Source organism: Carassius gibelio, chromosome B6, assembly GCF_023724105.1.
Source record: "Carassius gibelio isolate Cgi1373 ecotype wild population from Czech Republic chromosome B6, carGib1.2-hapl.c, whole genome shotgun sequence".
Taxonomy (NCBI): domain Eukaryota; kingdom Metazoa; phylum Chordata; class Actinopteri; order Cypriniformes; family Cyprinidae; genus Carassius; species Carassius gibelio.
Window position 1 is genome coordinate 1,667,026 of NC_068401.1, and position 22,627 is coordinate 1,689,652.

Sequence of the window (22,627 nt, forward strand, 5' to 3'; positions counted from 1 at the left end):
AGAATTCTCTTGAGGACCCGACGACTCTCTTCACACAATGGCTGCTCGCCCCCCCCTGTTTACAACACACAATTTAGTTTCCTTCCAACAATTATGAGGGAAACTGAATCTCAGGAAATGTTCATTTTCACATCCGTTAGAGCGGACAATAACAGGGGAGGCCCCGGAGTCTACAAAGACATCAGTCTTCAAAGGCCTGCAGAACTATATGGAAGATTAATATCCAGCCGCCGCAGCGCGACCATGTGTCCGAGCGAATCACATCGACTGAAAGACGAATATCTCAGCGGTGTCTTCATCCAAACATGAGGACAGTTCTTCAGTCTCATCGTTCTCTTCAAAACAAGAGCAGAGCGTCTGTGCTCAAAAACGGCACTTTTGGAAAAATCCGACGCTTACAGTATTCGAAACGTAAACTAAATTAACCCTCTAAAGCCTGAAATCTGACATAATGGTATTTTGGATATGTACCATGTAGAGTGTGGTATTCCTATGGTATTTCTGACCTTTACCATGGTATTAATGTGATATTTTGGGCATTTACCATGGTACTAATAAAGTATGTTGTACTTATACCATGAATACCATTGTATTATCATGGTAATTTGGACATTTTCCATGGTTTTAATGTGATATTTTGAGCATTTACCATGGTACTAATATAGTATGTTGTACTTATACCATGAATACCATTGTATTACCATGGGAAATTGAACATTTTCCATGGTTTTAATGTGATATTTTGGGCATTTACCATGGTGTTACTACTTTGGATGTGTACAACTTTTGTGTGTACCATAGTATTAGGGATGTATACCATGCATACCATGGTATTTTGGAAATACACTATGTTTAGTGTGGTATTTTGGGCATTTACCATGGTACTAATATAGTATGTTGTACTTATACCATGAATACTATTGTATTATCATGGTAATTTGGACATTTTCCATTTTTCAATGTGATATTTTGGGCATTTACCATGGTACTAATATAGTATGTTGTACTTATACCATGAATACCATTGTATTACCATTCTAATTTGGACATTTGCCATGGTATTAATGTGATATTTTGGGCATTTACCATGGTGCTACTACTTTGGATGTGTACAATATTTGTGTGTACCATAGTATTAGGGATGTATACCATGCATACCATGGTATTTTGGAAATACACTATGTTTAGTGTGGTATTTTTGGGCATTTACCATGGTACTAATATAGTATGTTGTACTTATACCATGAATACTATTGTATTACCATTCTAATTTGGACATTTGCCATGGTATTTTGATGTGTACTATGGCATTACTGTGGTATTTTGTAATGTATTTGATACTCTAATACACGATTGATGGAGAATCAAGTAAAGCTGAGCTGCTACAGTCCAGTAAGAGTTCATCTGGAGATATTACTGGCGTTACTCTGACCTTTACTTGGTCAAAACCAGACAAGATTTGACACCAGAAGCTCGAACTGAAGCTGGACGCTTGTACAATTACACTAAAAGAGCTTTGACTGATAAATAAAAGGCATGCAGTAGATTGAGTGCGACAGGTTCATCAGCATCATGTAGATCCTTTAAAGCATCATAGCCTTGTTAATGTATTCTCTTTCTTAAAGCAACGTTTAGCGTTTTATCCTTTCGGAGACGCTCAGACGGGTGATATATTTGGGAGAACTTTGTGATTTGAGTAATGTATGGTGGCAAGGTCCCACAATCCTTGTCTCTCTCTCCTTCTCCACGGCCGAGTATTTGCTAAAAGTATTTGTTTGCAAGATAAATGGCCGTTCTCCAGGCGAAGATGACAGGCAACACAAAGATGATATTGAATTGATTTCTGAAATGTTGCAGAACTGACTGTTTGATGTATACGGGCAGACATGAATCATAGAAATTCTATTAAAAAAGCTCTTGAATGGTTGACAGCGGAATATTATTTCTGATGATTAATTTGAGTCAGTCATTATGGACGGGGCTCCAGACAGATCGCCTCCTACAAAATTGCTTTTCATTCCCTCTTGAATACCCCGGCAATCTCTCTCCCTCTCTCTCTTTTTCCTCTTTCCTGAATTTAACATCAGACGTCAACGCAGCTGATGCGAGGCACGAGTGTCGGGAAACCACCAGAGCCAATCGCAAACTTTAGCGCAATGAAAACATGGTCTGCGCTTCCAAAAGTTGATTGTGATAATGCCGTATATCCAGCAACTTTTTGTGATTCCAGAGCCAAATCGGAAGCTGCCAACTGCATAATATTTAAATAGTTGTGTTTATATCTCTCTTCACAAAGTAATGAGGTGATCATCACATCTCTTATTGCTCATACGTTCAGAAGTGTTTGGGATTGATCAGACTTACTGTAAAGTTGTAAAATGTTTTTTGATTCAAAATGTTGTTTATTTAATTTAAATTGATGTATTTTATTATTGTATGTTTTATTAATATTGTATGTTCTTTAATATAAATATTTGTTTTACCTAAACATAAGTGTTATTTTAATTTATTTGTTTCATTTGATTTAATTAATTGTATTTATTGTATTTATTTTTATAACACATTTTTAATTTATTGTATTTGAACAGAATTTATTTTATTTCAACATAAATTAATTTTTTATATTATCTATTTATTTTTAAAATGCATTGTATTTTTTATTTATCGTATTTAAATGTAAATATTTTAATTTTATTTATTGTATTTAATAATATTTTTTATTATTTTACTTTAGTTTAAGTTGTATTTTTATTTTATTACATATTTGTATTTAAACATTTTATTTAATTTTAATTTAATTTAATTTAATTTAATTTAATTTAATTTAATTTAATTTAATTTAATTTAATTTAATTTAATTTAATTTAATTTTATCTTGTTTATTTAACAAGAAAAACACCACTCACATTACTTTTCTAGACTGTAAAGCTGTGCAAGCAAATAGATAGCTTAATTCTGATACATGCGATGACTATCCATTACAACATCTAGGCATTTATATATACAAAAAATAAAATCTTATGCATTGCAATCCTTTAATTTTTAATATTTGGCATGTTTGTGTGTTTGTGTTTAATTAGCAGCGTGTACGCTCTTTAAATAACAAAGAAAAAACATTGCGCCAGACTTTAGACCAGGTTTGAGTTGGTCTATGGCGCAGTCTATTTTGAGCTATTTTAAATAGCAATGTGCCTGAACACACCTCTTTTTTAGACCAGCTACCCATGGGCGCAAAAATAAGCGCAAATGCATTTGCTAATTAAACGACGTGGCGCCAGGAAATTGGCACCGGACTGAAACTAGCAAACACACTTGCATTGCATTGCCCTAAGTGATTTTCTTTCTTCTTCGCTGCAGAATTACTCCGGACAGGGAGGGGGCAATGGGAACGGCGGAGGAGGGGGAGACGAGGACTACGAGATCCCCCCTATAACCCCTCCGAATCACCCCGAGCCGCCGCTGCTGCACCTGATGGACCCCGAGTCCAGCTACCTGTGTCACTCCATCCCTCACAACGGCCTGATCAACCCGTACTCGTACTCCGAGCTGCCCGCCCTCATGATGTCCAACATGCTCGCCCAGGACGGACACCTGCTGTCCAGCCAGATGCCCTCGGTGAGTGCCCTACATAGACAGCAGTCAGGTGTCAGAGTTCCTTCAACCATTCCATTCCTCTCCGCTCCTCCTCCTCTTCCTCATATCCAGTGCTCATTACTTTGTGTTTTGTTGCTTAACACAGACTCTGAGAGCTATAAAGAAATATCAGGAGTGTCGTCAAATCTGCCATCTGTGGAAACTCCCTCATAAAGTGGAGAAATCCACAGAAACGCTGGGAAAACACTGAGGAATTCATCTTTAGGGGTGAATCTCACTCTTTAAAAATGCAAAATAGATATTATTTCTTACTAGTAGTTTTGGGTTGAAATGTGCATTGAAATCAGCCTGAAAAAAAAATAAACATTTCACAGTTTTTTGAAGTAAAAAAAAATATTTTATTAAAAATTGTATAAAAAAAATAAAAAAAGAAAATATATATATATATATATATATATATATATATATATATATATATATACATTTTTAAGACTGAAATAAAAATAAATTATAGCTAAACAGAAATATTTAAGAATAATTTAAAATGACAAAAGCATTTGATTAAATTATGAAAACTAGCTAAAAGCTGTCAAAATATTAGCATATAATACCACAATAATACTAAAATAATATTCAAGGGAATCTTCTTTAATGTGGATTTCACTCTTTAAAAGTGCAGAGAAGAATAATATTTAACAATTATAAGTACTACTGTGAGAACAAAAGTGCTAAATCTGAAATATAAAAAAACTGAAGCTAAATGCAAGCTAAAAAAATAAAAATAAAAATAATTTGATGAACTTAAATAAAATAAAAAAGTTAATTTCAAATATGAATAAATATTTTATTAGTTTAATTCTAAAATAACTAAGATGAATTATTATTCAATGGTGAATTTTATTCCTTAAGAATACAAAACGGAGTTATATTTAACTATACACTGAGTACAAAAATTGCTACAATTGAAAAAATAAAGGTAAACAGAAATATAAAAAAATTATATATATTTTTTAATCTGAATTAAAAATAAATTAATACAATAATATTATTAAATGATTATTAAAATTATAATTATAATAATTAGTATTATTAAAATAAAGCAAATTACAACTTTAGTAAAAAAAGTATAATTCATTCAAAATCAAAATATTGATACATTTTATGCTACTATAATACTGAAATAACACTAGACATTTTTTTTTTATTTCACCTCTTTTAAACAAAACACAGTGTATTCTTTTTATATGCCATGGCTTTATTATTTGTGCCTTTTGATTGTTAAACTTTGATTGTGAAACTGGAATTTGATGCAACAGCGGGACAGAATTTAAATTCAACTCAACTCTGGTCATTTTCTAATGGCTCTCTACAAAAGAAGCCACTTAAAATGGACATCAGGCAGCAGCACAAAATGGATGACAGCGGTTCTGCAGCCGTATGAATCTATGCATGCAATTTCTTGAGCTACCAGAATGCATTAAATCAACCATTCTTTCATTTCGAGATCCCATTTCTATATTGACACCCATCGAGCGGGTGAATAGAGTGTGCTAGTCAATAATACTTCACTAAATGAAACGTTCAGCGTGATGGACTTCCATTTTATTCCCATTTCTTCCCCAAGCAAACTTCTTTAACCATGTAGTGATTATGTTCTGCAGTATTTGTGCTGTAAATTTCAGGTTGTTTCTGGTTGAGGCATGCGTGAGGGTTTATATGCCTACAATCACAATGATAAAACCAATCATTTCTGGAAAGCTATATGCTCTGTGAGCTGTATAAATGGGAATATGTATTGTGCCCTGTTCATTGCGATGCTGATAACATTCCACGCTTTACTCTGACCTTTTATGACCTTTGCTTCAATCTGAGTTTGATGAAATGAAATTGTAGATTGCTGATTTTGTCTTGTTCGGTAGATCGATGGCATTCAAGCGCTCTGCACAAGTACGGGGGGCTTTATCAGTGGTGCAACAAAGAGTGCCATGTATTTGTTGTTTTGTTTTGTTGCATGTTCTTTTCTGGATTGTAACGTTCTCTTTGGTTTTTATTGTGCTTTGGGTTGTGCTTTGCTTTGCTTTATTTTGCTTTGGATTGCTTTGTTCTGTGTTTTGTTTTGTTTTGATTTGATTTCTGTTTTGTTTTGTTTTGTGTTTGGTTTGTTTTTTTGTTCTGTTCTGTTCTGATCTGTCCGGTTCGGTCCGGTTCGGTTTGATTCTGTGTTCTATGTTCTATGTTCTTTTGTCTTCTGTTCTGTTTTTGTTTTGTTTTCTGTTCTGTTTTGTTCAGTTGTTTTTGTGTTCTGTTCTGTTCTGTTATGTTCTGTGTTGTGTTCTGATCTCTTCCATTCCATTTTGTTCAGTTCTGTTCTGTTACGTTCCGTTCTCTTTGGTTCGATTCCGTTCTGTTCCGTTTAGTTCCGTACTCTTTGGTTCCATTCCGTTCCGCTCTGTTCTGTTCTGTTTGGTTCTGTGTTGTGTTCTGTGTTCTGTGTTCTATGTTCTATGTTCTGTGTTCCATTCTGTTCTGTTCTGTTCTGTGTTGTGTTCTGTGTTCTATGTTATTTTCTTTTCTTTTCTGTTCTATTTTTGTTTTCTTTTCTGTTCTGTTTTGTACAGTTGTTTTTGTGTTCTGTTCTGTTCTGTTCTGTTCTTTTCATTTCTGTGTTGTGTTGTGTTCTATGTTCTATGTTCTGTGTTCCATTCTGTTCCGTTCCATTCTCTTCGGTTCCGTTCGGTTCAGTTCTGTTTTGTTCTGTTACGTTCCATTCTCTTCAGTTCCATTCTGTTCTGTTCTGTACTGTTCTGTTCTGCTCTGTTCTGATCTGATCTGTTCTGATCTGTTCTGTACTGTTCTGTTCTGCTCTGTTCTGATCTGATCTGTTCTGATCTGTTCTGTTCGGTTCTGTTCGGTTCTGCTCCGTTCCGTTCCATTCCATTCTCTTCGGTTCCGTTTGGTTCTGTTCTGCTCTGTTCTGATCTGATCTGTTCTGATCTGTTCTGTTCGGTTCTGCTCCGTTCCCTTCCATTCCATTCTCTTCGGTTCCGTTTGGTTCCGCTCTGTTCTGTTCCATTCCGTTCCATTATCTTCGGTTCCATTCTGTTCTGTTCTGATCTGATCTGTTCTGTTCTGTGTTGTGTTCTATGTTCTATGTTCTATGTTCTTTTCTTTTCTGTTTTTGTTTTGTTTTCTTTTCTGTTTTGTTCTGTTGTTTTTGTGTTCTGTTCTTTTCTGTTCTTTGTTCTGTTGTTTTTGTGTTCTGTTCTTTTCTGTGTTGTGTTCAGTTCTGTTCTTCGTTCTATGTTCGTTTCTTTTCTGTGTTCTGTTCTGTTCCGTTTTCTGTTCTATGTTATGTGCTCTGTGTTCTCTTTTGTTTTGTTTCGTTATGTTTTCTGTTCTCTGTTCTGTTCTCTGTTTTGTTTATATCCGCAAAATTCAAAGCAAAAAGCACCGGTCCATTACAGTTAATCCTGTTGTGGTGTTGTTTCGTAGATGTGTATTTGCGGTTCTGTCCGAGCTTTTCCAAACAGAAGCTTTTGCTGATGAAATGAATCTCTGCCATCAGGGGGTCAGTGCATATATTCCATCTTCAGAAGAAAAGAGAAGAAAAGCCATTAGGTTTCATCTTCCATCTTGAGTAGATCGAGCTGAAGAGATCTTTTTTCATTAGAGCGGTGCAGAGCGAGAGAGAGAGACTGTCAGAGAAAAGAGATGGAGAGAGATGGGCTGGAGGAGCAGAAAGAGTGATAGAGCAACGACGAGGAGGATAGGAGGGGTAAAAAGAGGTGAATGAATGAACACAGCACTAGGATAAACGGAAAACTGCTTTGAATGGAATGTCATCAGTACTAAGAGCTTTTTAAAGTATATCAAACTATTTAGATGGAGCACTGCTGTATGCACACAACTTCCATCTCCATAACTGCGTTTGTGCTTCTGATGAAGTATAAATATCTGGACCAGCAGTCTTTACTGGTAATGCAGGTTCATTTCAAGTTGAAAACATGTGAAGTAACCAGAGTACTACTAGTTTCTAAACATTAAAGTCATCAAAACCAACTATATCTTATTAATCCATTCAGTTTAGGGTGTTGTTGTGAATGATATGTTTATCCAGCATGCTATGGCATTGGACAATGTCAATTTTCTTTAGTAATTTATCAGAAATGTGGTTGTTAATGCAGTTTCGCTTAGATTTTTAGGTAACAGTTTGTATAAAGCCTGTATACATAATCCTAAAAGTAGTTTTAATGCATGCATTTTGCCTTGTAACGCACTTTATGATGCATTATATGTTCTCATATTGTAACCACAGTTATAATGCATACAAATTCATTGTAACTCCTTCAGAAAGTATAATGCATTAAAACACATGACAAACTAATCTTCAAATAGTATAATGCATTACAATGTACATTCTGAATACTTTAAGTATAAGGCTTTAAAGTGTTATGTCATGTTAAACTTTCAGTACAATAAAAGCAAGGAAGGATCACTATTGCATCAAGTTATCCTAGCTGACAAGGTTTAGTATTGTTTAGCATACATGTTTATAAATCAAATAAATGGCTTTTTTAGAAAGATGTTTGCAAAGCTATACTGAAAATATTTAATTTAAAGCATGCAATCCCAGAAATTGCATGCCTATGAAGAATTGCCCAGTAACACATTAAATTTTGAAGTATAAAAACTGAAAGTATTTTCTTGTAAAACATACTCTTATAGTCTTTGTAGTTGTGTAAGCTAACCTGGATATCAAAGTTAAAAATGTTTGCTCATCTGATGAATTGATCAAGTTAAGCAGATTTTGAATGCAACATGCTTCATTAATAAAAATGTCACATTTCAATGAAATTTCAAGGGCGATATCATGAAGGATCATTTGCAGTATCATAGATTTACAGCAAAAGTTTGAGGCGTTTGTCCTTGAGTACAAGTGTTCTGTTGTAGTTTGTGCTGTAGTCTGTAGTTTAAAGTTTTAGCACTTTTAGTTTACTCCATGAATGCAAACTGGAATGTGTTTATTCATTAATGTTTAGTGTTGCATTTGGGAATGCATGAATTCATCAAAATGCATGCATGCTTTGGATTAGAAGAATCTGCCAGATGCATGAATGTAAATACATGCAAACCAGCAGGAATTTCACTCCAGCTCTCAAAGTTTTTCTTTCTGGAGGCCTGTGAAGGTAGTAATGGTTTTCCAGCCTGTACTTAGACTGCTAGATTCATCACCGCCTGAATGAACCGTCCTGCGGTCGGGACTCGACCAGAAATAGCCCGAAGATGACGGCCTGCCCAAACTCTCAGGCTATTTGCGGCCGTCCGGCCTTCGAGCGGCTTTAATCAAATGTATTTTTGTTGAAGTCCACCCAAAGATTTGAAAATAAAATGCACATCGAAACAGCATCTGTCGGCTTTGAGACAGAGACGGAGGAATGAGTTTTTCGGACGGAGCGATGTGCGATTAATCAATATCAAGCAAAAGATATTTGCATCAACACGGGGATTACATTTGTAGCGGAAATGCTTTATGCAACTATTAATATCTTTTATTTTCTTTCCCTGCATCGCAGTTCAAAGAGCGTAATAGAATGCATTTCCTGCAAGGAATATTACACAGATGATTGATGGATCCGGAGAGAACGGGGAAAACATCGGGCTGTTCAATAGGCCCTGAGAAATCAGAGAGAGAGAGAGAGAAGGAGGAGAACAAAACCCCCTTGGTTCCTAAACAGCTTTCTTTTCACCTTTGCGATTATTTATTTTCAAATAGTCCTTCAGGGTAATGTACCATTTTCTTATTTCACACCGCTATTTCCCATAAACGAGGGGAAGGCGCGATAAATCAAGAGCGAAACATAGACTTGCGCAAAAGCTGCGAGAGCGCTAAAGATTTATGTAACACATTCATGTTTTCCACTTCTTCTTTTTAGTGCTGCACTGTGAAAGCCTGCCTAATAAAAGCCCCTATTAATATTTCCTGTTGCCTAGCAACCGCAGGCAGCAAGTAATAGCATTCCGTGGAAAAATAGATGACCGGGCCGATAAGGAAAAATTCAATTCTTTTATTATCTCCTGGGAGAAGGTGCCTTATTTCCTTCTGCGCAATATGATATGAGAGCAGGCTTGTATATTAAGAAATGCTTTAAAGAAATAGAAGTTATTTTCCAATTTCATTACAGCAGAAAATAGAGGAAGAAAAGGCAGGGAGAAAGAGAAGATGTGTGTGTGTGTGTGTGTGTGTGTTTTTCCTGATGAGAATTTATCTCATCTCTCTAATAAAGTCCATTAGGGCTTGGATTGAGATAATCAAGGCGTCATTTGCAGATTTAATTTAGTTCCTTTGCATCTTCCAATCATGTTCTTCTGGAAATATGAGGCTTTAGGTTATGGTGCACACATTTATTTCATATATAATTTGGGATTTTCACAACACACACACACACACACACACACACACACGCACACACGCACACACACACACACACTCACACACACAAACACACAAACACAGACACACACACACACGCACACACGTACACACGTATATATATATATATATATATATATAGCACAGAGGGAGATAGAGAAACATAACATTACACATAATTACATGTAATATATATATATATATATATATAGTTTAAAATTTCATCACATTTGCAGAGCATTCAACATAAGGTCACATTTAAATCACACTATAAAATGATGTTGTATTTCTAATGTATCATCTTTTACACCCCATGTTTTACACCCATAATATACTCTCAGAAAAAAAGGTACAAAAGCTGTTACTGGCATAGAATCCTTTCAAAAAGGCACACATTTGTACCTCATTTACTTCTAAAACTTGCATTTCAGGACCTTGAACGTAAATGTCTTTTACCTAAAGTGCACATATTCATATCTAAATGGTATATTTTAGTACCTTTTGACAGTGTCCCGTCCAAGTGACGGCTTTTGTACCTTTTTTCTGAGAGCGTATATAAAGTCACATTTCACCAACTCCAAAAGATGTGCATTTGCGTAATTCTGGGCATGTTTTCTGCGTGGTCAGTGTTATTGTTCGCTTCTTGTTTAGTCATTGTTGTCTCATTGTTTGCAGCACTATTAGGAAAGAAGGACATCAGTTGTTGCTTGGAAACTAAGTGATTTGAGTTGAAGTCAGCATATCTATAGTATTTTCCATAATGTCCTTATCGAGAGGGAAACATGAGGAGACACAAACGACCACGGCAGATAACGGCCTGCTTTATGTACTCTATCTCATTTTGTCACTGGCTTCTGTGTCTTATCAAAGCATGAAATCGCGTCCATATTCCCTCGCGCCGCATGTATCTGGACACACATCAGCTGACGGTGAGAAACTGCAGGAATATTGCTCAGAAGATGCTCTTTCACAGATCCAGAGACAGCATTGAGCTCCCGTTCTGTAACTTTGTCTCAAACGGTTCTCCTAAAACAAGGAGAGATAAAAAGAGCTCGGATACAGACGTCAAATCTGACATCAGTTGCTCTCAGTTGAGACTTTATTGACATATTATTGACTTAGTGTAATTAAGATATTATTATATGTTTTATTAATATTTTTTATCATTTTTTATTTTAAGTTAACAATTTGTTTCAGTGCTTTTGTTGTGTTTTTTAAATAAAACATTTATTTATATATTATATTATATTATATTATATTATATTATATTATATTATATTATATTATATTATATTATATTATATTATATTATATTATATTATATTATATTATATTATATTAACAATCTATCTTTTGAGGTTTTTTATTTAGTTAACTATATAAATAATAATATAATAATAATTTATTTTTTTTATTTTTTATTTTAGTTAATAAAAGCCTTTTTTTTGTTAACTACAATAATAAAATAATTTCAGTTAACTACAGTGATTATATTTTAACTATAATAAAATAAAATAAATAAGAAGAGACAAACAGGTTCACAGGCATTGTTACTTTTTTTTTTATTAACAAAAGTTTTTTTTTTTTTTTTAATATATTAAAAAAATAGTTGTAGTTTTAGTTAACTATAATAATCCTGTTTTTGATTTTTTTTTTTTTTATTATTATTATTTGATTTTCCTAAGATAATAAGTAAAAAGAAACCAAAACGTGTCAATAACTGTCACATACACTAAGTATAGCTCAATAAAATGAATCTGGATGTGGATTGTGGAGGTCAGATCACTTAAGATTACAGGCAAATTAGAAAATCCAAAGAAAACATTGCTGTCAGAAACATTTGAGATATGAAAGAACTGTAATGTGGCTTATTGCACAGCTTTATAAAGCCTGAAGAACAGTGCAGATGTATCTTAGCTAGCAGGGATTTGGATTCACACACTTACTAATCATCCTTAAATGAACCTAATTGTTGCTGCGACACCCCACTGAGGGTGTGTGTGTGTGTGTGTGACTGCAGGCTTCGTTTCTCATTAGATGTAGTAGAAATGTTCCTTGTGTTGATACGGCTGTCTCTCTTCTTCCAAAGCCATTTCAGAGCTGTCATGTCAAACTCTGCTCGCCGAAACAAGGAGGGAAGGAGATGAGCCTGAGAAATATACACTCTCTCTTCACAAACCTAGTGAGCTCCTTGCTGTCTAAATAGGGAGCTGCCTGCTAAGGGGCCTTTGCACAGTGTTTTTAGACTTTGCATCAAGTCTTGCTGGTCGTGTTCAGAATAGAGCACTAGTTTGCTGCAAACTGTGCTGTAAACACTGCATACTACATACTTTATTATTTAAAAAAAATAAATAAATAAAAATAACAGTAAAAGTTATTTCTATCTATCTATCTATCTGTCTGTCTGTCTGTCTGTCTATTTTTTTTTTTGTAAATACAATTTAATTAAAATATTTTTACAAATATATTTTGATGTTAAAGTTGTTGTTATTTTCTATTGTAAAATTGAAAATTGAAATTGTAAAATTTTAACAGTCTGATTAAATAATCCAAAAAAGAGATTAATATTTACTTGGGATATTCATTTATCGATCTGTAAATATTTATATACTTTTATAGAATTTATTATAACTCTTTAATTTTTTTATAGTGATTGTTATGTGCTTTAGTAATTTTATTTTCTTCTTTTTAATTATTTGACATTTTTTATTTGTCATTGTCATTAATATGATTAATAATTATTTATCATAATCACTATATATATATATTTTTTTTTTACGTCTCATGCTCATCAAGGCTGTATTTATTTGATAAAAAGTAAAGAAATAACTAATTCTGTGAGACATTACTTCTAATATTGGTTTTCTATTTCAATATATGTTAAAATGTAATTTATTCCATCGATCAAACCTGAATTTTCAGCATCATTACTCAAGTCTATTTTATTTATTTTCTATTTCATTTTATGTTAATACATGTTTTATATATATGTATATATATATATATATATATATATATATATATATATATATTTTTTTTTTTTTTTTTTTTTTTTTTTTTTTTTACATAAGATCAACCTAAACTGATCTAATATTTAAATTTGAGTTCATTTTATTTTAGATTTATAATAGTTTAGTTTAAATGAACAAAAACAACATGCATGTGATGCTGCTCTGGTTTCTGACTGAAAGAAGATCCCGGTTGTGCTATTTATCCTCTAGATATGATTTATAGTTCCTCAAAATACTGTGTAAGTTCAGAACGCCTGACGTTCTTGTTCAGATCATGTTCATTGTAAAATAAGCTGAATGCTGTATGCACATGTCGTAATGAACACGTAGAAAGATTCTCCCTTCTCTCTCTTCATCTCTCGCCGCTCGACTCAGATTTACATCTGTTAATTGAATTGGAATGTAATGCAATAAAACTGTCCCAGCCATGAAATAAAGGTCCAATCAAATTATTTCAGCTGTTGCCTGCAGTCTGCTCCTCCCATCAATGTTACTAACATTAAGAGCCATGAAATCTAAATTGGATTTTTGTGGTTTTTCTGCTGCGCTCCATTCAGAGATGTTTCTGCTGTGGATCTTGACGTCTGGAAGATTACAGAAACAGAAACAACACTGCTGTCAGCTCATCTGTCAACAGTCAAAACTAACAGTCAGAGGAGGAAAAATAGCATTTGGTCAATCATTCGTTCGCTGGGATTACGATTATTAATATTAGGAGCAGTTATTGTGTTTTACACACATTGTGTCTTGCTAAACAGGTTTTAGTTTAAAAAAATGTTGCAATGTTAGATTAATTGATTCATTTTATTTGCTTCAAAGTGAATGCTATCATTAAATATGAGAATAAAAAAAATTCTCTCTTTTCCAAATAAAATAAAAAAAAAATTATGTATAAAGTTATAAAAAATTATAATTATTAGTTATAATATAGTTGTCACACCCTCAGCTCGTTCCCTTAGCCCCAGTCACCATTGCCAGTCACCATCCACTCAATCTCCCATGCACCGCTCACGTGCACCGTCACCTGAATACTGATTACCTGCACCTGCACCAGCAATCACCACACCTTTAAATACTCACCTCACTCATTCACTCACCGGCTGGAATCAAGATTACATGGACGCTCTTTGTGGATCTTCTGCCTGCTTCTTGTGGACCGTATTGTGACTCTGTGGAGATTCAGATACAGCGATTAAGGGAAGTGACTCTTTGTTGTCAGGCCTAGCTTTGTACTTGAACTCACCTATTGATCAGTGCTTGAAGATTCACCGTCTGTGACCACACTTACCAGCTCTGTTGAAATCCTATGTTAATAAAGCTTCACGAAAGTACTTACCCGTCTTCTCCTCTCCTTGTGTGGATGTGACAGGATTCCAGCCCAGAAAACAGAACTTCATATCTCACATGGATGTTAACGCTGCTGCTCAGGGAGCGGCTTCGGACCCGTTCACCGAAATGGTGACTGCTCTCCGCCAAGTATTACAGTCAGTTTCACCACCCACCGAAACTAGTGCTACCACCACCAACAGCACGCCCCTTGCACGTCCCGCGTGCTATGCGGGTGAACCGAGTGGCTGCAGTGGGTTTATTCTGCAGTGCTCACTGTTCATCAACGCAAATACCAGTAAATTCCCCAATGAGGCCACCAAAGTCGCCTTTATGATCTCTCTCCTCACCGGACGAGCGCTACAATGGGCAGAGGCCCTTTGGAACTCCCAGAGTCCGGTTCTATCCTCATTCGACGCCTTCGTCACCCACCTCCAGGAAGTGTTCGGGGTGGCTCTAACTCCTCTGTCAACCCATGATGAACTCTTAAATCTCCGCCAGGGAGCCACGGAAATACATGACTACACTCTCCGTTTCCGGACATTAGCCGCCACCAGTGGTTGGAACCAAACTGCCCTGCTAGCTGCATACCGTAAAGGTTTAAAGCCCCAGATCAGAAAGCAAATGGTCATTTACGACGATAATGTCAATCTCGAGACGTTCATCAGAAAAACTATAAATGTTGCTCAACACCTCTCGGCCTGTGCCTCCCCGGCCTCATATACCATCTCTCCATCAGCCAGAACGCCCTCGCCCCAACGAGACCAGGAGGAACCCATGAACACCGACTCCTACCGCCTAGATGCCTCTGAACGGAGACGCCGCATTCAGCAGCGGCTATGTTTATACTGTGGCGAGGCCACTCACCTGATCCACGCCTGCCCGGTCCGTCCGCCTCGCCCAATGGTGAGTACAGTTTCCATTACCCCATCTGTATCTCACATACCTCATATCAGAGCCCAGATCACCATTAACTCACGCAATCTTTCCATCCATGTCCTGGTGGATTCCGGAGCCGCAAGCAACTTCGTCTCATCTCACTTCGTAACCAAGCACCGTATACCCATCGTCCAGAACGAGACCACTTACCGTATCACTACCATCCAAGGATCACCATTGGGCGGTGGCAAAATAACTAAAAGGACACACGAGCTGGAGCTCGTTCTGCCCCACGGACATCGGGAACAACTGGCCCTCCTCGTACTTCCTCGCGCTACTGTTGACGTCGTCCTGGGTAGGCCGTGGCTGGCCCAACATAACCCACAAATCAACTGGAGCACAGGGGAGATCCAGGCATGGGACCCGAGATGCCAGAGTCACATTCACCGTCCACCAGTCCAGAATTCACAGTCTGCGCCGCCGCACCTTCAATTGCACTCCACCTCCATGGGTAGACCTGCCCTTTACTCCTCCTACTCCGATGTGTTCAGCAAGGAACAAGCCACCCGATTACCACCACACCGGCCCTGGGACTGTTGTATCGACCTGCTGCCAGGTGCCAAGCTACCACATGGGAAAATATATCCACTCTCCCGTCCTGAGCAGGTGGCAATGGAGGAATACATCCAGGAGGCTCTCGATCAGGGGTTCATCAGGCCGTCCACATCTCCAGCTGCATCCAGTTTCTTCTTCGTCCCCAAAAAGGATGGCGGACTTCGACCATGCATCGACTACCGAGTGCTAAATGACGCCACCGTCAAGTTCGCCTACCCGTTACCACTCGTTCCGGCGGCTCTGGAGGAACTGCGGGAAGCCAAGGTGTTCACCAAACTCGACCTCCGCAGTGCCTACAATCTGATCCGTATCCGAGAGGGAGACGAGTGGAAGACTGCCTTCATCACCCCTGCCGGGCACTACGAATATCAGGTTATGCCCTATGGGCTTGCTAACAGTCCATCCATCTTCCAGAGTTTCATGAACGAAATATTCCGTGATTATCTCCACCAATTCGTCATTGTCTACATAGACGATATCCTGATCTACTCCCGGAACATAGAAGAACACCAAACCCATGTCCGCCACGTCTTACAACGACTCCGAGACCACCACCTCTACCTAAAAGCTGAGAAGTGTGAGTTTCACTGCACTACCGTCTCCTTCCTCGGATACGTGATCTCTGCGGAGGGAGTTCAGATGGAGTCAGCCAAGGTAGATGCTGTGGCCAACTGGGCGGAGCCCACAACGGTGAAAGAACTCCAACGTTTCCTTGGCTTTGCCAATTTCTATCGGCGCTTTATCAAGAACTACAGCCTGCACTCGGCTCCTCTAACATCCCTTCTAAAAGGAGGTCAACGCCGGCTGCGCTGGACACCCCAAGCTCGAGAGGCCTTCAGCCATCTTAAACACCTCTTCACCTCGGCACCCATTCTTCGACATCCTGACCCGTCCAAACCGTTCGTCGTAGAGGTTGATGCGGCCAATCACGGCATTGGAGCCGTGTTGTCTCAAAGGTCTGGTGAACCTTGCTCACTCCATCCGTGTGCGTACTTTTCTAAGAAACTCTCTCCTGCCGAATGCAATTATGGAATCGGAGACCGTGAGTTGTTGGCCATTAAACTCGCCCTTGAGGAGTGGCGGCACTGGCTAGAGGGAGCTCAGTTCCCATTCACTGTTGTCACCGACCACAAAAATCTCCAATATCTACAGAATGCCAAAAGACTCAATGCTCGTCAGGCTCGGTGGTCACTCTTCTTTGCTCGCTTTAATTTCCAGATCACGTATCAACCCGGTCACAAGAACACTAAAGCAGATGCCCTGTCCCGTATGTACTCACCAGATCTGGACACCAACAAGCCTGATTCAATTCTACCACCCTCCGTTTTCCTCGCGCCCATCCTCTGGCAGATCGACGAGGAAATTCGAGCCGCCACCCTCGAGGAGCCTGCACCTCCGGAGGTACCCACGGGTCTAATGTACGTGCCCACCAACCAGCGACTCCCCCTACTGGAAAGTACGCACACGTCACCTGGCTCAGGACACCCTGGCAGCAGGCGAACCCTCTCGCTCATCCAACAGAAGTACTGGTGGCCTAACATGGTTCGTGACGTTACCCGGTACATCCACGGATGCTCGGTCTGCGCCGTTACCACCACACCTCGTCAACTTCCCGTGGGTAAATTACAACCACTACCCATTCCTCGCCGACCCTGGACCCATCTGGGGGTGGATTTCGCCACTGACCTTCCCCCCTCAAGGGGGTACACTACCATTCTAGTTGTTGTTGATCGTTTTTCTAAATTCTGCAAACTAATCCCATTAAAGGGTCTTCCCACAGCGTTCGAGACCGCCGAAGCCCTCTTCACCAACGTGTTCCGGAATTATGGCACCCCAGAGGACATTGTCTCGGACAGAGGACCTCAGTTTGTCTCCAGGGTCTGGCGAGCGTTCTTCCAACTCCTCGGAACATCCGTCAGTTTATCTTCTGGATATCACCCTCAGACCAACGGCCAGACCGAGCGGAAGATTCAAGAGATCTCACGGTACCTCCGTACTTACTGCTCCCAACACCAGGATACCTGGAGCCAGTATCTGCCGTGGGCTGAGTATGCCCAAAACTCCCTTCGCCAAACCACTACAGGCTTAACCCCTTTTCAATGTGTTTTAGGCTATCAACCACCGCTGTTTCCCTGGTCTGGAGAAGTCTCTGAAGTGCCCGCGGTAGATCACTGGTTCCAGGAGAGCGAGAGGGTGTGGGACTCAGCTCACGTCCATCTCCAACGGGCAGTTCGGAGGCATACAGAGGCCGCTAACCGACGCAGATCGCCTAATCCCGTCTATCTACCTGGAGACAAGGTTTGGCTCTCCACTCGGGATATCCGCCTCCGACTGCCCTGCAAAAAGCTGAGTCCCCGCTACATAGGACCGTTCACCATCCATTCTCAGATAAATCCCGTCACCTACCGCCTGGACCTACCACCACACTACCGGATCTCACCCACGTTTCACGTCTCACTGCTAAAACGTCACACTGATCCAGTTTCTCCTTCCTCCACAGAACCAGAACCGCCTCCCCCTCCAGACCAACCCGAAATCCTCGGAGACAACATCTACCAGGTCCAAGAGATCCTCGACTCCCGGCGGCGGAACGGCCACCTGGAATACCTCATAGATTGGGAGGGGTTCGGTCCCGAGGAGAGGTCGTGGGTACCACGCAATGACATCCTGGATCCGGCTCTCCTCGAAGATTTCCACCGACAACACCCGGACCGCCCGGCTCCCAGAGGTCGTGGTCGTCCCCGTCGCCGCTCTAGGATGCCTGGAGTCACCCGTGGGGCGGGGGGTAGTGTCACACCCTCAGCTCGTTCCCTTAGCCCCAGTCACCATTGCCAGTCACCATCCACTCAATCTCCCATGCACCGCTCACGTGCACCGTCACCTGAATACTGATTACCTGCACCTGCACCAGCAATCACCACACCTTTAAATACTCACCTCACTCATTCACTCACCGGCTGGAATCAAGATTACATGGACGCTCTTTGTGGATCTTCTGCCTGCTTCTTGTGGACCGTATTGTGACTCTGTGGAGATTCAGATACAGCGATTAAGGGAAGTGACTCTTTGTTGTCAGGCCTAGCTTTGTACTTGAACTCACCTATTGATCAGTGCTTGAAGATTCACCGTCTGTGACCACACTTACCAGCTCTGTTGAAATCCTATGTTAATAAAGCTTCACGAAAGTACTTACCCGTCTTCTCCTCTCCTTGTGTGGATGTGACAATAGTAGTACAAATTCTGTAATGTTTTTGTCATTTTTCAAAGGACATTAATATTTTTACTCAGTGAAGAAAAAACATACAATGTTTTTATAATAATATAATTAATAATAATGTAAAATAATATCATTATACAACATGATAAAAATGTAAATAATATTTTAAATAAATTTTTGGAAGAAATTATTATTATTCAGCAAAGAAATGGTCAAAAGTTACAGCAAATACATTTAAAATGTTACAAAAGCTTTCTATTTCAAATAAATTCTTTTTTTTTTACTTTCTGCTCATCTATGAATCTTGAAAAAATACAATGTATCACAGTTCAACATTGATAATACTCAGAAATGTTTCTTGAGCAGCAAATCATATTAGAATGATTTCTAATGACACTGAAGACTGGAGGAATGACGCTGAAAATACACAGAAATAAATTACATTTTAACAGATATTCACAGTGAAAACTGCCAATTTAGGGTGCAATAATATTTCAAAATTTTAATTGATTTTACAGTATTTTTAAATCAAATAAATGCAGCATTGGTGAGCAATTAACAATAATCCAATAAAACGACAGCTCAGAGTATCTGGTCTGCAGATGGTGTTAAATCTGAGCTCAGATTGAGACTCTTGCTCGATGAATGAGGCAGCGTGGAAAACGCAGCTGATCTGTGATCATCTGTGTGATGTGGTTCGCTGAGGTTTAGTTCAGCCCAGAGTTCAAAGAGTTTACAAGCGTCGAGGAGATGAAACCCACACGTCTTCGGGGACGACAGGTTGCGCTTGCTTACAGATTTAAGCAGCGCTTGATTTATAAATCAGCGCTCTTATTAGCACTGGGAGCGTTGTTATAAATGACCCCCGCGGGCAGAGCTGGAGCGATGGAGGAAGAGGAGGTTTCATGTTCTGCCCTCGAGGAGAACGAGAGTCACGGCGAGGGCAGAAGGAGACGAGAATCCCTTGTGTTTACGGCTGGAGCTCCAGAGATCTGTCTCCGGCGCTCGCTCGGCTAATTAAAGCTGCCACGGCGCGAGTCTGCCGGGATAATGTTCTATTATTATAGTCATTTGTTTCAATTAACCGCTCTGTGATTTTACAATAGCGACTGTGAACCTGCGTGGAGTGAGCCATCACTCCCAACAAGATGTGTCCAATCAGAGCCACAGGCCTAGAGAAGCGCTGGTGCTTCAGGACTCATTTACTAAAAACTCCCATCGTCACATACTCAATGCATTCAAGTCATTATGAATCGCACAGCTTGCATTATGTTATTTAGTTTGACCTTATGCTCATGATTTTTGAAGACGGAGTCATGTCACTCAACCTGTCCGCATTGACATTTTCCTTTTTTCCTTTTCTTCATTTTTTTTAATCATTTATTTTAGTGAGTTTGTGTGTGTGTGTGTGACATATCAGGACACAACTCTGTATAATGACATGGGTATGACACAGGTATTACAAGGAGAGGGTGACTTATGAGGACATAACCCATGTCCCCATTTTTCAAAACACTTATAAATCATACAGAATGAGTTTTTTTGAGAAAGTAAAAATGCACAAAGTTTCCTGTGAGGGTTAGGGTTAGGTGTAGGGTTGGTGAAGGGCGATAGAATATACAGTTTGTACAGAATAAAAACCATTACACCTATGGGATGAACACACTTTACACAAAAACAAACATGAGTGTGTGTGAGTGTGTGTGTGTGTTTAAAGCTTTTTTAAGTTTAGGTGTTTTTATCTTTTTTTTTTTATCTTATTTTATTACAGCGTTATTCATTTTAGTTTAAAATAATATTTTTAGTTTTAAATAACTAGTGCACGGTGCATTTTAAACAGTATATTTTGACAAACACCATGTTTTTTGGGAAATAAATCATGCATTTTGCATTTTTACATGTGCATTTCTAATCAAATTGAGTTAAATATAAACATATCTGTCAGAAATTACTTATACAATTCATTCGTCTCATTAGAAATGATTGCAATGCATTGTGGGTAACAGTATGCAGTGTGCTCTGATTGTATACTATTCATTCTGTAGGTCAAACGCATGCAGAAAATTCACATTGTGTTCCCAGTATACATGCTACATACTACAGAAGTGGCTATTCTTTTACAGAAACAAATGTAACTGAATTATTCTGTAACCTAAATGATTGTCACATGTATGATCATTTGGGTACGATCTCTTTATTGTAGCAGTAATTCATGTCACACAGGTTACACTGAAAATGCATTATAACTAGTGTTCTCCACAGAACACAATGTCACTCACTTAAAGACACGTGACACATCCAAAAAGAAACTACTGAATCTACTGGATGGCATATTTAATGAATGTGTCTTTACTCTGGTTTTGAGGTAAAGCGTCCGTTCGTTCGTTCGCACTACGCTGAGAATCACACACAATAGTGTTGAGATATCGCTCACACTCGCTGTGAAGCTCGTAATCGGATGGCGGTTGTTATTTGGACTCTATTTGGCTGCGATGAACAGCGAGTACAAAGAGCTCGAGACACAACAGAGGAACAGGAAATGAAGTTTCCTAACACAGAGTCTCTGTTAAATCAACCGAGCGGTTTGTTATGGGGAGGGTGTGGAGCACGTCTTAAATCATTTTCTTAATCTGTATTTCGTCTTGTTTTCCAGTATAAACATTTCAGCTTCATTAAAACACAATGCATTCCCTTGAGAAGTAAAATTAAGTCCCTCTGCCAGAGAAATGTAACATTTTATGGTTAAAACAAGACAGAACTAATTGCTGAAGAGGTTAGAAAAACAAGTTTAACCCTTTCAAACCTGACGTATGAAATAACAGTCTAATTTTATTGAACCTTTAGACAAAATACAAAAAAAAAAAATTATTTATTTATTTTTTATTGACGTTTATGGCTCATTCAGAGACTCAAACTTCAATTTGGTGCAAATGCTAATATTTATATGATGAGCTTCTGATGCTTGCAGACTACATCAGTGAGATCTTTATAACAGTGGAGCAGATGCTGACATAAAATGCATTTTAAAATTTCAGCGGTCACTCTATATCTCCAATAATCTGTCTCAGATTGAGAGCTGAAGAAATCAAGGCTCTTGAGAAGATGTGAGATGTTCTTCCGGAAACAAACGCTCCTCAAAAGATCCTGAGGATCAGATTTGAGACTCTAAAACACGATTGATGGAGAATCAAGTAAAGCTGAGCTGCTTCAGTCCAGGAAGAGTTCATCTGGAGATAGTACTGACCTTATTCTGACCTTTACTTAGTCAAAACCAGACAAGATTTGAGTCGAGCTGAAGCTGGATGCTTGTACAATTACACTAAAGGAGGTTCTACTTGATCATCAGCATCTCATAACCTTAGAAAATAGGCTTTATGTGCTTTAAAGCTTTATAGAAATTGTTTTTTTTTACTAGATTTAAGCATAACTTTGTCACTTTTCAGTAAATATATCTTGTCAAGTTGGAACCAACTCTGTATTTTACTCCACAACTGCATGTTTCTTCACATGTAGGTAACGTAAATCATTCCTGCCAATAAACAAGATAAATATAGT

At 38.5% G+C, this 22,627-nt stretch overlaps 1 protein-coding gene across 5 annotated transcripts in view; it reads left to right on the plus strand.

The window, feature by feature from the left end:
* The window catches only part of LOC127959309 (thymocyte selection-associated high mobility group box protein TOX-like), a 154,482-nt gene that overhangs the window by 108,125 nt on the left and 23,730 nt on the right, over nt 1-22,627 (plus strand). For all 5 annotated transcript variants that reach the window (XM_052558388.1, XM_052558391.1, XM_052558389.1 and 2 more), the window contains one exon: nt 3,358-3,615. In XM_052558388.1, the coding sequence (XP_052414348.1) occupies nt 3,358-3,615 (258 nt within the window). The remainder of the gene's footprint in view (nt 1-3,357; nt 3,616-22,627) is intronic.